This window comes from Carassius auratus, chromosome 18 (genome assembly GCF_003368295.1).
Source record: "Carassius auratus strain Wakin chromosome 18, ASM336829v1, whole genome shotgun sequence".
In the NCBI taxonomy this organism is placed as follows: Eukaryota; Metazoa; Chordata; class Actinopteri; order Cypriniformes; family Cyprinidae; genus Carassius; species Carassius auratus.
The window spans coordinates 17,578,216-17,592,921 of NC_039260.1; the positions used below are offsets into that span (position 1 = coordinate 17,578,216).

The following is a 14,706-nucleotide window of genomic DNA, read 5'->3' on the forward strand; positions in this document are numbered from 1 at the left end:
ATCCAAATATAATATGAACATTTTCTGTAATTTTTTTGTTCGTCCCTGTCCTGTTACAATGTCAACATTATGTGTCAGATGACTGAGTAATTCAATATTGGTTGACTGCGCTGTGGGAATGTGTGTTAGTGGTGTACATATAATATGTATGTGTGTGTTTTGCAGAGAAAATGCAGAGGGCACTGAAGGAGGAAACCGAGCAGTTGGAAAACGATTTAAACGAGGAACGTTCTCGCTACCAGAACCTTCTTACCGAACACCTCCGACTAGAAGAGAAATACGACGATTTGAAAGAGGAGATCACACTTGCTGTAGTGAGTATGCACTTATTCACGGATTGTAAATCTCCAGGTGGGTTTTTTGAATGACTACTCAAATAGTATATCTTTTTTTTCTTTTTTTTTTTTCTAGAATATACCAAAGCCTGGTCACAGACGCACAGACTCCACACACAGCAGCAACGAATCAGAATGTACCTACAATTCAGAGTTTGCCGAGTCCGAGGACGGGACCCGCGGAGGGGAGGTGAGATTAGAATTTGGAATATCATTCAAATCATTCACATTATACTGTATCTATGTCTTTGATATAATTTAAATTCCACTTCTTTGTTTGGCTCTTTCAAAGATCATAAATATAAAAGTGTCATAAAATAGCATATATTGCATGTGTAATTATGGGATGATGTTCATCTATATTCAGGACGCTATCAAGGGGATACTGGATATGTCCTTGTTCCTAAAGCTGCAGAAGAGAGTTTCAGAGCTGGAGCAAGAGAAACAGTCACTACAGAACGAACTCGATCGGAGAGAAGAGCAGTTTCAGCGGGCTAGAGCTAGGGTATACACACACACACACACACACACACACACACACTTACAGTATTTACTTTTTAAATGATGATATTCCATCTGTTTTTATTGTTATTGTTTTCCATCTGTTAAATGCAGAGCCAGCCCAAGTCTTTATGGGGCCCTAAGCAGATTTTATTTGGGGGCCCCTTGTTGTCTCCAGTAAAACTGATTATTGTCAATGCTTGATTATTCAAACACTATAAATCTAACTCACCCATTATCAGTTTTATTCGTTATATCATTACATCACACCAATGTTTTTACCCTTCTGTGATTTTTAATTGTAACAGTGGCAAACACACGAGCGCTCAGGTTTTAATTTGCACTTTAACATTCAGTCTTACAGTACTAAGTGTTATATTATGTGGTGCACTGAAAAGTAGCTAAATAAACCAGCAGACAATGCATTTAATGAAAATAATGTTATTTTAACAACATAAATTATTATAAACAGCAGCAAGCCATCTGTACATTAAAAATCAACAACTCTTAATCTATAACTAACTAATAGAGGCGTAATGATATTGGAGTATACTAGCAACGACCCCAAATGTAGGCAAAGGTAAATCATGTTAAGCTATTATTAGTACCAAGTTTATGAAAGCATGCAGTAATAACGTATTAAGTGTAAATGATCATTTTAATTTAAATTATTAAATGGATGCTACCTTATTGGGACAATAAATCCCTCCCTACATCTACCCTAACCCTACCCGATTCTTTATTGTAACTTTTTGATTGTATCCTTAATTTTAATTGAAAATAAATGCTTTTCAGATGTGATGTGGAATTTGAATTGTTCACTAGCCGATTCACAGTTAATGTAAATAGCCTTCGCCAACAAGAAAGGCCTGGCTACTGTATGTAAGATAATCCCCATTAGAGTTAATGCCTGGAATTGGAGTTTGTTTTATGCTTTCTTGTTTATTAAAAAATTCAAGCCATTTCTTCTACTTTCCACGGGGGCCTAAGCAGCCGCTTAGTTTGCTTATGCCTTGGGCCGGCTCTGGTTAAATGTTATGACTCTCCGCAACCCAAATACTAAAAGTATATTGATTTTTTTAAGGACATCCTAATAAGAGATTTTGTCATATTTACTTAAATTGTAGACACAATTGTATTTTATTTTTTAAATGTGAAAAAAGAGGTGCATTGTATTTTTGGTATACTGTGTTACTGATAATGTGTGTTTGTTTTGTTTTTTGTTTTTTTTTATTATTGACCAGGACGATGAGGAACACAAGAAAGCTCGTAGTGCTGAGCTGGAATATGAATCACTCAAGGTAAACACACACTGTCTTTTATTTCATTTTTTTTTTTTTTCTGCATTGTGGCAAACCACTTCAGTTTGCAGTCTTTAGAATTGATTGGGTTATTTGAAAAGCAGTGGTTGCTTTTTTGCTTGAAAATTCTTCATTAAACTCACTGAACTCTCTCCAAGCTCACAGTTGTTAAAACACCTAGAATTTTGCATCCACCATAAAGCTAGATAAATGATGAGGAAAATAAAGCCATATATTGATCTCTCTCTCGTGTATTCAGCGTCAGGAGTTGGAGTCCGAGAACAAAAAGCTAAAACATGATTTGAATGAGATGCGTCAGTCTCTGAGAGGCAGCGCTGAGGCCAGTTCTGCTGCTCCGGGTTCTCCTGCGTACACGGTCCTGCTGGATCAGCTGAACGCCTCCAACGAGGAGCTGGAGGTGCGGAAGGAGGAGGTGCTCATCCTGCGCTCTCAACTCGTCAGTCAGAAAGAAGCCATGCAACACAAGGTCAGAAACAAAACCTTTCATTCTTACATCAAATATATCAGGATTTCCAGATGTTTCTAAACATGTGGACACCTCAGTGTAGTATGCACTTTTAGTGCATAATACAGTATCTGTTATTTACATTATTTGACTTCATTAAGTCTTGTTAACATCTGTAACTTAATTTCTCCTTTTGTCCTATGTTGCGCTCATATCAGGATGAGAAGGTATGTTGGTCAGACAGCTTAACAGTAATTTCACTTCACCTCTGTTTTGGCCTCTAAAATACGTTGAAGAAGTTACTTTGAAACATACTTGCCAAAATGCTCTTTACTTAGTTTCCAGAATAAAAATGTCCTTGATAATTTACTCCCATATCATCCAAGATGTTCAAAAACAAATTAAGGTTTTTGAAGAAAACATTCCAGTATTTTTCTACATATAGTGGATTTCAATGGCGATCAATGGGCCATAGGCCCAAATTGCAATTTCATTGCAGCTTCAAAGGGGTCTGCACAATCCCAGATGAGGAATAAGGGTCCTATCTAGACTTTTTCTCAAAGAAAATAAAATTGTATATACTTTTTAACCACAAATGCTTGTTGTGCACTAGCTCGACCTCATGCATTGCGTAGTCACATTGGAAAGGTCACTGTCCAATGTTTACAAAGCAAACATGCCAAAACAAAATGTCAAACACCCTCTATAAAAAAGGTAAAACAACGATGTTGGATGATTTTGAAGTTAGAGAAAATTAGATTGAGTTTTTCGCCCTACCCTACCTTTTTGAAGCAAAGTACACAGTTGTAGTACTAACTACGCATGACCTTTCCACTATGATTATGTAATGCATGAAGTGGCGCAGAGCTAGTGCAAAATTAGCATTGTGGTTAAAACATATATGCATTTTTATTTTATCCATTTATTTTTTTTTAATTCAGATTGTTTCTCTAAATAAGACCCTTATTCCCCGGCTGGGATCATATACATCCTTTGAAGTTGCAATGAAACTGCCATTTGGTCCTTCAACCTATTGATAACCAGTGAAGTCCACTATATGGAGAAAAATCCTGAAATGTTTTCCTCAAAAAACTTATTATTTTCAACTGAAGAAAGGAAGACAAACCTCTTGAATGACATGGAGTGAGCAAATTATCAGGAATTGTCCTGGAAGTGAACTAATCCTTTAATTTAAAAAAGTATAAAGCATGTCATATGTTTTCACGTATTTGTCCTCATGTTTACTTTACAATTTTAATGTTTTTTTTTTATTAAAAAATTTACATTTTACTTTTATTAATTGAGAATGACGTAAAGTGATATACTAGATACAAGTCTTGTGTTTTGTCTGATGTTTAAATGTATTATAAAAGTCAAAGTTAGATGATGGATGCTGTGATTTATAACTTGTGAAGGTGAACCTCCTGTGTGTGTTTAGGAGACTATGACTGAGCCTTTGCCGTATATTGAGGATGTGCAGAAGCTGACTGATGCCAAGGAGATCTCCCAGGCCTACATGGGCCTTAAAGACACCAACAGGTACATTACTTCTTTTTACATTTATTTCACTGTCAGTCAATCACATGCTGAATCACAAAACATGAAATCCATTGCTGAGTCTACTGAATGTGTCCCTCATCTGGGAGCTACTCATACTGTATGTTGTCTGATGTCCTCTGTCCTCCATCTTTTTTACAACAGAGGTTCTTAATCTTGCATCCCTCAGAAAGATAATGCTTCTCATGTCACAATGTATTTACTTGTGGTAGAATTATTATTTTTTATTATTATTTTTTTTTTAAGATTTTGAAAAAAAGTCAAGGAAATATTTTTTTGCACCCTCAGGTTCCAGATTTTCAAATTGTTGTATCTCGCCCAAATATTATCCTATCCTAACAAACCATACATCGATGGAAAGCTTATTTATATAGATTTCAGATTTCACAATTTACCTTTTTGACTGGTTTTGTGCTCCAGTGTCACATATTGTTTTGATTCTTTTAAAGGTTCTAGCAAAATATGCTCATTTTGAGAACCTCTGTGCTGCAGTGGATCTTTGTTTTAATATTTGCTGCTGGTTAAATTCTTTGCAGCTTTTCGCACAGACCCAGTAGTGTCACATCTATCTCCAACCAAGGAAATGATGACTTATCACTCTCACATTCCTTTCACAAGCCTGTGTGTTTACCCTACCCTACCTTCCTGTTTGGATCAGCCCTCTGTCTGTGTCTGTCTGTGTCTGTCTGTTGATGGCTCATCTCTGTCCTGCGCAGATCACCCAGGTTTACACGCAGACCGACTGAAGTGAACGAGCTTGTGAGCAGGTTGAGGTAACAGATGGACGGGCATGATGGGCCGCTCTCACTGCATGTGTGTGCAGCTCAGAGCAGAGAGGCGAATCAGCCTCATTCCAGAGCCCATACATAGACAACAAAACATAAAACAAAGTCCAATTCCAGGCTTCAACTCTAATATAAAGGAATTATTTCACATAGCCAGACCTTTGCTATCGGTATAAAGTCTGGTCCACTTTACAGCTTATTACTGCCAGGCACCACCCTCTTAGTCAGGAAAAGGTTTTAGAAGAAAGTTTATTTGAAATAGTTTATAGCATGGCAATATAACAGTGCAGCAATTTTTGCAAACCATTCTACAGAACAAGCCCAAAAAATTGCATTATGTTGATGTCATTTTGATCAGATATTTTGTCCGTCCAAAGGTAAAAACCAAAACAAATTTTGTAGTTTTGTGTGCATTATGCATCAGATTGTCAGCACTATGTTGGTCTGTGGGCAAGTGTCTGAGGCTGAACTAATGCCATGCTGCCTTCTCAAAAATTTGAGTAAGAGTAATGAGGGCTTGGCTTTATCGACCCTGCCAAATAGATGCAAAACAACAAATTCAGCCTATTAGATTACTTTAGGTGATTGCTTTGCAGTTTTGAACAGGCTGCGATGACAACGCTTGGTCATGTGACTCAGTGTGTTGGATGAATGAACCTACACATGGCTTCTGGCTGACTGCTTTAGATGCTGATTATTACTTATAATGCAGTGGACAAATAGCTACAGTAATTAAAGCAAATTGACAGATGACAAACTAAATGCTTTTTTACATTTTTCAATGTTTGCTACATTTGCAGTATTCTTTGTCTTAATTATTTGATCATTTATTGTGTTTGCATTTCATCTTTCAGCTGTTTTACTTAATATTTGAATTAGCCAATTGTTTGTTTGTTTCTTTGTTTATCTTAAACAAGTCATTTAATCAGAATAATCCATATTAATATTCGCCCAGACCAGACAATAGTTCACTCAAGAATGAAAATTCTGTCATCATTTACTCATCTTTCTTCCGTTCCTCCATGTTACCATTTCTTTACTTTTTCTATTTTTGTTCCACCCCATCAGATCCCCATTCCCTGACTATCATAAGCTGAATGAGGATGGAGAACTGTGGCTGGTTTATGAAGGGTTAAAGGAAACTAACAGGTTAAAGTGCAGAGAGATAAGAGCATGTAGTAATGTGTGATACTTAACACTAGTGCCTGCAGAATGCTCTCCTTAACATATGGGTAGTGCTTCATGGTATCAAAACCTGCAAGAAAGTATTCGTTGTAAAGTGGTAATACTGGACTAACAAAAATGAAATAGGGAAACTCTTATTTTAAAACAGCATATAGTCACAACGGCCATAAAGGAGCTATAGATAAAGGTGAACGCTGCTGCACTGCGAGAAACAATGGGCCGGTTTCTCAGCCTTAGTTGGGAATGGTTCACTCAAAAATAAAAATCTGGCCATTATAACAAATCTTGTTCTGAATGTTAAGAATAATGTTCTTCCACACCATTATGGCAAAATCACAATATTAAAAACTACAAAACTAGTGTGTAAACGTGTGATATTCCAAATCGCCTGAAGTCATTCAGTAGTTTTGTGTGAGAACTAGGTGGAAATACCTACAAAACAAGTCAATATTAAAGGTACTATTTGTAAGATATTTGCAGTAAAATATCCAAAAACCACTAAGCTAGTTTTATATATTTTGTCCAGTCGATTACTAATAATATCTCAAATGTTTTCAACTACTTGTAAATCATGAGAAAATTCTAAACAGTGACACGGGGCAGTGCAGTCGCCTGTCAATGACGTTAGTTACCCTTTGTTACCGCCTTCACTGATGTAGAAACCACATGACAACAGTGTCGTGGACAAATGCGGAAGTAGTGTCTAGTGTCCAGCAAACCACTAGCTTACTTCAAGCAGTTCCTTATTTACTTCTTCTTGCACTTTTTATAGTGGATTGTGTTCCTTATGTACGGAACATAATTACTGTTTACCGTCTGCCACTGTTTCTGTCAACAAGGACAGCTCCCGTAACTTGTGTTTTACTCAACAGGTGAGTTGTTTTGATTCGTATTTTTACAGAAAACGTATGCTATTATAACCACCAACAAGATTAGTATTATGGGGCATACAGGCCAAACATGGGGCATCGCATCTGATCCATAGTCTGATCGCGTCTTTGCATTGACTTTTTATGTAATCTACTCGCGCAAATCGTTGAACTCGTGTTTGAAAATTATGACACAACATTTATAAAAACTTTACCTCATCCGTTAAATCCTTCATTTATCTTTCCATCTGATTGATGACCATCAGCGGTTGGGTAGAGGACAACAAATCCCATCATCCCACACTCCTTCTTAGCGTCATCAAACCACGCAATTTTTATTGTTTTGGTAGTGCGCCTTCTCATGGCAGGCCCTACAAACTGTACCTTTAAGTGAGTTTTTTCTTGAAAAAAAAAAAAAACAAGCCAAATAATCTTGTTTTCTGTTGGAAATAAGATTATTTTGCTTACCCAATTGTCAGATTTTTTTTAGCCTGTTCTAAGCAAAATCTAACTTAATTTTGACAATTTCTTTCTAAAAACATGACAGTGTTTAATTTTCTAGAATATTCTTCTTGATTTAACAAAAGATTATTTTTTTTTGCAGCTCTGAAATAAAATATTAAAAAAACTAAAAATACATGTATTTATTTGTTTGTTTGTCTGTTTGTTTTTCCCAGATTACTTAACATTACTAATTTTAATTTAACCGGATGTAGTAAAATAATTAAAACTGAAATAAAAATAAATATAAAACTATGTAGAAATTAAAAAATTACAGAAACACGAAAAATTACTAAAACTTCAACAAACTTTAATATATAATTTAATATATTTAATATATATTTAATATATAATATATATATATAAAAGATGTCTGTTATGTGACTTCAGATGACCTGGAATATAGCACATGTATTGCATTTTTTTATTTTTATGGTGTAATATTATTGTGTGGAGATGCTGCATCAAAAACACTGGAAATTGTCTTTCCAATATTTAGGTTTAAAATGATGATCATTAGCAAATAATGACAGCATTTTTATCTTTGGATGAACTGTTCCTTTAACGCTTCACAACAGGAAACTCAAAACAGATTCAAAAGCTGTTCTAATGAAGAACTGTGTTTCTGGTTATTTGCTCCCTCTGTGTGTGTAGGTTGTTGGAGTCTCAGTTGCAAGCTCAGCGCCGGTCTCATGAGAACGAGGTGGAGGTTTTGCGTGGAGAATTGCAGAGTGTTAAAGAGGAGAATAACCGTCAGCAGCAGCTGTTAGCTCAGAACCTGCAGCTTCCTCCAGAGGCCCGAATCGAGGCCAGTCTACAGCACGAGATCACGCGCCTGACCAACGAGAACCTGGTCAGTACAAACACACTACCAACATTTTCCTTTACCAGTGGTTCTCAACCTACATCCTTTCCTTTTCCTTTCAATAGCATTAGGTGTCCCATAAAAGTCAATTGATAATTAGAGTAGTGTTATTGCCTGTTTTTCATTATTAGTTATTAATTATGAATCAGTCATTTTCAAGATGAAATTGTATGCAACCTTGTTTTTGTTCCTTAAAGTGGTCAAATGAGCAAAAAGTTTGAGAACCACTTCCTTTTACAGAATGAGTTCATGAATGATGGCCCTCAGCAAAAAGCTCCTCACAATCTAAAACAGTCCTAGATCCTGTGATATGATAAATGTAGTATTATGACTTTTAGTCCCTGCATGTTAGATTTGAGTGTTCTCCTGTACAGTGAGTTGGCAAAACTAGCCAGATATTTATATTTTTTTAATGTTTATTATTTAATATATAAATTATTTTTGACACTGTCAAATTTTTTTGCGGTGTGTAAAAACTATGTTTTGTTGTTGTTGTGTTTTTTTTAATGGTGACATTTGAGGCACTTTGGTGTGCTTTGCCTTTAAACCAACCAGTTATTTATTAAAGTGAGCATTTAAAGTAGCAGCTCCACTTATAATAAACATAAATTACATATTACTATTGGTGTATACGCTAATATAGTTATCATAATAGTTTTATAGTATTCTTAGCAGGTTTTAAGAATAGAATTATCTATTTTTAAAATAGATAATTTTTTTATCTAATTAAGGTTGATTCTATCTCTGTGCATTTACCGTGGAATACACAGCAGTGCAGCAGCTGGACAGTTACACAGTGATTTTTTTTTTTGGCCACAGATTTAGTGATTTTTATTTAGTATTGTTTTTCACCCTCTGGTTAACAAGTTTGTTGGGGGTGGGGGATGCTGCTGCAGATAATGCAGACATGGGTTGCATTTGCATACAAAGAATCATACACAGAATCTTGATTTATATATTAGGGGTGTAACGGTTCACAAAATTCACGGTTCGGTTCGATACGATACACTGATGTCACGGTTCGGTTCGGTTCGGTTCGATACGTTTTAGATACAGCAAAATGTAAAAACATCTCAACTTTTCAGAATGCCGCAAGCGCACCGCGGGTCATGTGACAAGAACCAACCAATCAGCTTCATCCTTTCCCGTAACAACGTTGAGAGCTCAGCCAAGATTAAGGAACAGCTGATCATAGTTGTATATGGATTGCAATTTTGAAATAAATTCAGTAGCAGAGCTACTGCAAGCGATTTTTAGAGCTGCAAATCCATTTATCCTTCGCTGAAATTTCCGCGTCTCATGGAGAGAGCACGTCATTGTTGCTTAGCAAAGACAGACGCCTCAGGAGAAAGACACGCTTAGCGTTTTCCATGCGTTTTTAGGCACGATATGTGAACGGCCCCTAAGGCGCTCGCTCACTCAGCACGCGCTGAAGGCTCGTTGCAAAATGTCTAATGCATTTAACAGACCAGAAATATAAGATCCTAAAATAACCAACAGGTCTGGTGTTTGGGTTGGATTCCCTGTAAGCTATAGTGTCTAAATGCTGCAGGGATAGTTTGCTGCGTGCATGTTTCTCCTTTTTTTCGTCTTTTCCCAGATAGTACTGACGCATATATCCCAGATATTCCCGCTGGTTTTTTTTTTTTTTTTTTTTGTAATCCCGCTGGTGTACCCTGTCATGTTGCAGATGCGACATACCGTTGTTTATTTATTCACCACTCTCTTGCCATCACCATTATAGCTTAAAGGGAATCCAAAGTGCACCCAAACACCAGACCTGTTGGTTATTGGAGGATCTTCTCATTTCTAGTCTGTTAAACGCATTGGCTATTTTGCAACGAGCCTTCAGCGTGTACTGAGTGAGCGAGCGCCTGCTGAGTAGCCTAACATAAACATATAAGATGGTGTTTTTTTCTTCTTCGGGAGTGTCAGGGGCGTTGCCTGTTACGTTGTTTGGGTTATTGGGCTACCTTGTTGAACGCATATCATTATATTTCTTTCTCTCTCTTTTTTTTTTTTTTTCAAATATAATTAATTACTCCAACGAACCGTTCGGTATACATAATGCGTACCGCGTACCGAACCGAAAGCGTCGTACCGAACGGTTCAATACGAATACGCGTATCGTTACACCCCTATTATATATATATATTTTCTAGAATAAGAATGATATTTAATACTGTTTAAACCTATTACTATTAACATTTTACATAACATTTTATCTCACAATTCTGACTTTTGACTTTTTTTTCTTTCTCACAATGCAAGTTTATATCTCCTAGTTTGGACATTATAACTTGATTTAACTGAACAGTAGTGTTTTTGTCAATTCAGAGGAAAAAAAGCCAGAAGTCAGGATATGAATTTATATTCTGAACTGAGGGGAACATAAAGAATGAATATTTGTTTTTCCTTATCAGAGATATAATCTCAGAATTGCGAATATCAAGTCAGAATTTTGAAATATAAACTCAAATTTACCTTTTTTTATTTGTTTATTCTGTGGTTTCCATTGATCGCTACTTGATATTGTTATTTTCTGCCACCAGATAGGCTCAGTCCACAAAAAGTCATTGAATTGGTCTATATCCTATTTCAATCAGACAACATAAACACCAAAAAGAAAACTTTTGTCAAACCAATTTATTGTGTCTTTAATTATGAGAAGGATTGGCCTGACCCAACTACAGATGTCATTTCAAACTAAAAACTGTATAAGCTGAAAGCACATTTAGAGGCGAGTGGAATAGCAGATAGATAGATAGATAGATAGATAGATAGATAGATAGATAGATAGATAGATAGATAGATAGATAGATAGATAGATAGATAGATAGATAGATATGATATGATATGATATGTGTTAGTGGCTGTAGGCTATAAATGTAATTTTGGATCATCTCCAGATGCCTTTTTTCACTGGGAATATATATGAGCATCAAAAGTGGTATTTGCATTGGAAAAACAAGTTTAGAAATCCTGCTGCTCACCCTTTTGTTTTATGTGATTCTAAATAAATGATTTCAGATTTACTCACTCATGAAACCGTGGAGTGTGATTTTGGTCTGAGTGCTCTGCATCTGATGTGGAGATGTTTCATTCACAGGAGCTTCACTCTGATGATCCAAAGGAGTATAAAGCCTACAGAATCAGCATGTTACGCAGGATGGTTGTATGTAGGATCGTGTGTGTACGAGTGTGTCTGTGCGCATGTATCAGAAAACTAACTGCCACTAGTGTGTGTTGCACAGAATCTGAGCTGCGTTGAACTCTAACTGTGTGTTTAACCCACAACAGTGTGAATCAATACACTTTTTTTAATATGTTTCTCTCTCAATATCCGGGTGAGTCTCACAAAAAAAAAAGTGATCCCAAACTAAAAAAAAATAAAATTATTTGAAGTCTTTACACCTTTTTTTTTTTGATGAGGTGGTATGTGACTTTTCTTTGTGAGATCACCCCCCACCTTTGTTACTATTTCTCTATTTTTTCTCTCTGTTTAATGAGTTGCATGGACAGATGAAAGTCAGCTGATATCTTCAGATTGTTGCAGAGCTTAAAGATGCTCGGTTGACCTGCTTTGTCCCGATTCTCTAAAAATAAACCCTTTATTTTAATATTTTTCAACCTTCTGCCAAAGAGACTCATTTGTCATAGTGTTGCTGTGATTGTCTGATGATGATGTCTGTCTCTGTTGGGACAGGATCTTATGGAGCAACTAGAGAAACAGGACAAGACCGTCCGCAAACTGAAGAAACAGCTTAAAGTCTTCGCAAAGAAGATCAATGACCTTGAAGGTACATGTCACAGGCTGGGTTTAGAGACTCTGTTCAGGAACATCTTAAATTCACGTTTACGATCCTTAATGATTATATCCGTTGATGTTTGTCTGTGTATTGAAGGTGGCCAGATGGATGTGTCTCCAGGACAGACGACTGATGAGCCTGTTCATCCAGTGAATATTCCACGCAGGGAGAAAGACTTCCAGGGAATGCTGGAATACAAGAAAGAGGATGAACTCAAACTGGTCAAAAACCTCATACTTGGTAAGACACATAGTCCTATAACTGTAAAAATAATACATCTATTAAATGATTTCATTAGTTTGACTTCAACTTACCCAATTCCTGGTTCTGTTTAATAATAATAAATAAATAAATAATAAAAAAGCTGATTGTGACTGGTTTGTGCATGTATGTTTTTATCAGAGCTAAAGCCTCGTGGAGTGGCAGTGAATCTGATACCGGGTCTGCCGGCATACATCCTCTTCATGTGTCTGCGTCATGCCGACTACATTAATGATGACCAGAAAGTCCGATCTCTACTTACCTCTGTCATCAACAGCATCAAGAAGATCCTCAAGGTCACAAACCATTCACGTTTAAAATGTTATAACTTAACACAACTGTGTTTTCATAATATTCTTAAAAAGGCATACTATCTTCCTTTCTCATTAATGTTTTGTTTTTCTACAGAAAAGAGGTGATGACTTTGAGACTGTTTCCTTCTGGTTGTCTAATACATGTCGTTTCCTGCACTGCCTGAAACAGTACAGTGGTGACGAGGTAAGATATCACACCTTAGAACAGGGGTCTCCAACCTTATGTCATTCGCGGGCAACTTTTTTAAAATTAATGCAGCTGAGAGGTACCAATGTTGTACAATACTTAAATCTCTTAAATATAAATCCAAACTGTTATACACGGCATTGTTAAAATGTGCTGGAAAAGTACTTATACACACACTGAAATCATTTTAACAAGTTTTATGACTATAGCCAACAAATAAAATTGTGCGCATATTCACTTTTTGTTTGCATAAACAGTGAAATAAAAACATAAAAAAAGATGGACTTTAAACTAACTAAAAATATTATCTACTGACAAGCATACATGTTCAAATAAAGTTTTGACCATTTGTTTTATTCAAATTATCACATATTCATTATTCACACTTTTTTAAAGGGGTCATAGGATGTAGCTAAATAACATAATTTTGTGTATTTGGTGTAATGAAATTAGTTTTTTTTTTCCACATAATGTACAGTACATCATTGTTTCTCCTCTATGCCCGCCTTTTCTGAAACAATGCTCATCGTTCTGAAAAGCGAGGTGTGCTCTGATTGGCCAGCTATTCAGTGCATTGTGATTGGCCGAATACCTCAAGCATGTGACAGAAATGTTACGCTCCTTAACATACCAGGTGTTCTAACAAATAATGCTACCTATCAGATTATGCTACCAACACTGTATTTATCCTACTGTAGGTCAGCGTGAATGAATGTTCTGAAGTGAAGTAAACTTCAACAGATTTCCCCTGCTCAGGGAGTAGGGAGCATTGAACACTCTGTAGGGACCATGTAAATGGGAACACAGTTCATGCACGGAGCTTATTTCTAATGAGCTGATTATCTGAATCAGGTTTGTTAACAAAGAGAGAGATGCAAAATTTGCAGAGCTGGGGGGTACGAGTACTGGAATTGGGAACCACTGGGATAGGTATACATGTTAATAATGGATTTTGCTTCTAAATTATGCTACCATCTCTTTTAATGACAGGGTACCACAAATCGTCATAACACCAGCGCGCAAAGACAAAATGCATAAAACAGATTACAAACGAGGCATTTGTTGTATCCAGTGGTGACATAATCACAAATTATAATGACTTATACTGACTTTTTATGCATTGCGTTGCATCGTGCCGCGTAACATAAAACCATGTCTGCATTTGTGAACAGAGAAATTACAAACAACAACTCTACACTGCTGAAAACTTGCATTTAAATCATTAGTGGCAAATCCTTGAAATATGTAAATGTACTTACAGACTGTAAGTCAGAACAGCTCACATTGTGGTCTACTCAACTTCTGATAACAAGGTTGTCTATTTTCCATTGCCCATTAAGATTTACAACAAACATTTGGTCTGATTTTCGCATTGGTCTAAACAGAAATATAGCAGACAGACTGAATGAATTTTTAATCACAAACAGCTGGAAGTGTCTGGGAAAAGTCATTAAAAACTGTGAATCCTGTATATTACCCAGTGATGACCTTCATCTTCGTTGTATATGTGGCCACAATTTCTCTCTGTCGCCAGTGTTTTTCAACCAGAATCAACACTTTGTCCTTCCTCTCTCCAGCAATTCATGAAGCATAACACTACTAAACAGAACGATCACTGTCTCTCCAACTTTGACCTGGCCGAGTACCGGCAGGTTCTGAGTGATCTGGCCATTCAGATCTACCAGCAGCTCATCAAGTGTATGGAGAACATCCTGCAGCCCATGATCGGTGAGCATGTGATCTCTGGATGCCTTTCTATCCATCTGTTTC

At 36.4% G+C, this 14,706-nt stretch overlaps 1 protein-coding gene across 12 annotated transcripts in view; it reads left to right on the top strand.

Annotated features, from left to right (window-relative positions):
- The window catches only part of LOC113118553 (unconventional myosin-Va), a 71,151-nt gene that overhangs the window by 50,585 nt on the left and 5,860 nt on the right, over positions 1-14,706 (top strand). For 3 of the 12 annotated variants that reach the window (XM_026287812.1, XM_026287809.1, XM_026287811.1), the window contains 16 exons: positions 166-314; positions 412-525; positions 703-840; positions 2,081-2,137; positions 2,397-2,624; positions 2,822-2,830; positions 4,042-4,142; positions 4,877-4,933; positions 6,014-6,094; positions 8,155-8,353; positions 11,475-11,540; positions 12,072-12,165; positions 12,271-12,414; positions 12,577-12,731; positions 12,844-12,933; positions 14,514-14,664. In XM_026287812.1, coding sequence (XP_026143597.1) covers positions 166-314; positions 412-525; positions 703-840; positions 2,081-2,137; positions 2,397-2,624; positions 2,822-2,830; positions 4,042-4,142; positions 4,877-4,933; positions 6,014-6,094; positions 8,155-8,353; positions 11,475-11,540; positions 12,072-12,165; positions 12,271-12,414; positions 12,577-12,731; positions 12,844-12,933; positions 14,514-14,664 — 1,833 coding nt within the window. The remainder of the gene's footprint in view (positions 1-165; positions 315-411; positions 526-702; positions 841-2,080; positions 2,138-2,396; positions 2,625-2,821; positions 2,831-4,041; positions 4,143-4,876; positions 4,934-6,013; positions 6,095-8,154; positions 8,354-11,474; positions 11,541-12,071; positions 12,166-12,270; positions 12,415-12,576; positions 12,732-12,843; positions 12,934-14,513; positions 14,665-14,706) is intronic. The other 9 variants (XM_026287818.1, XM_026287817.1, XM_026287813.1 and 6 more) reach the window with 8 other exon arrangements.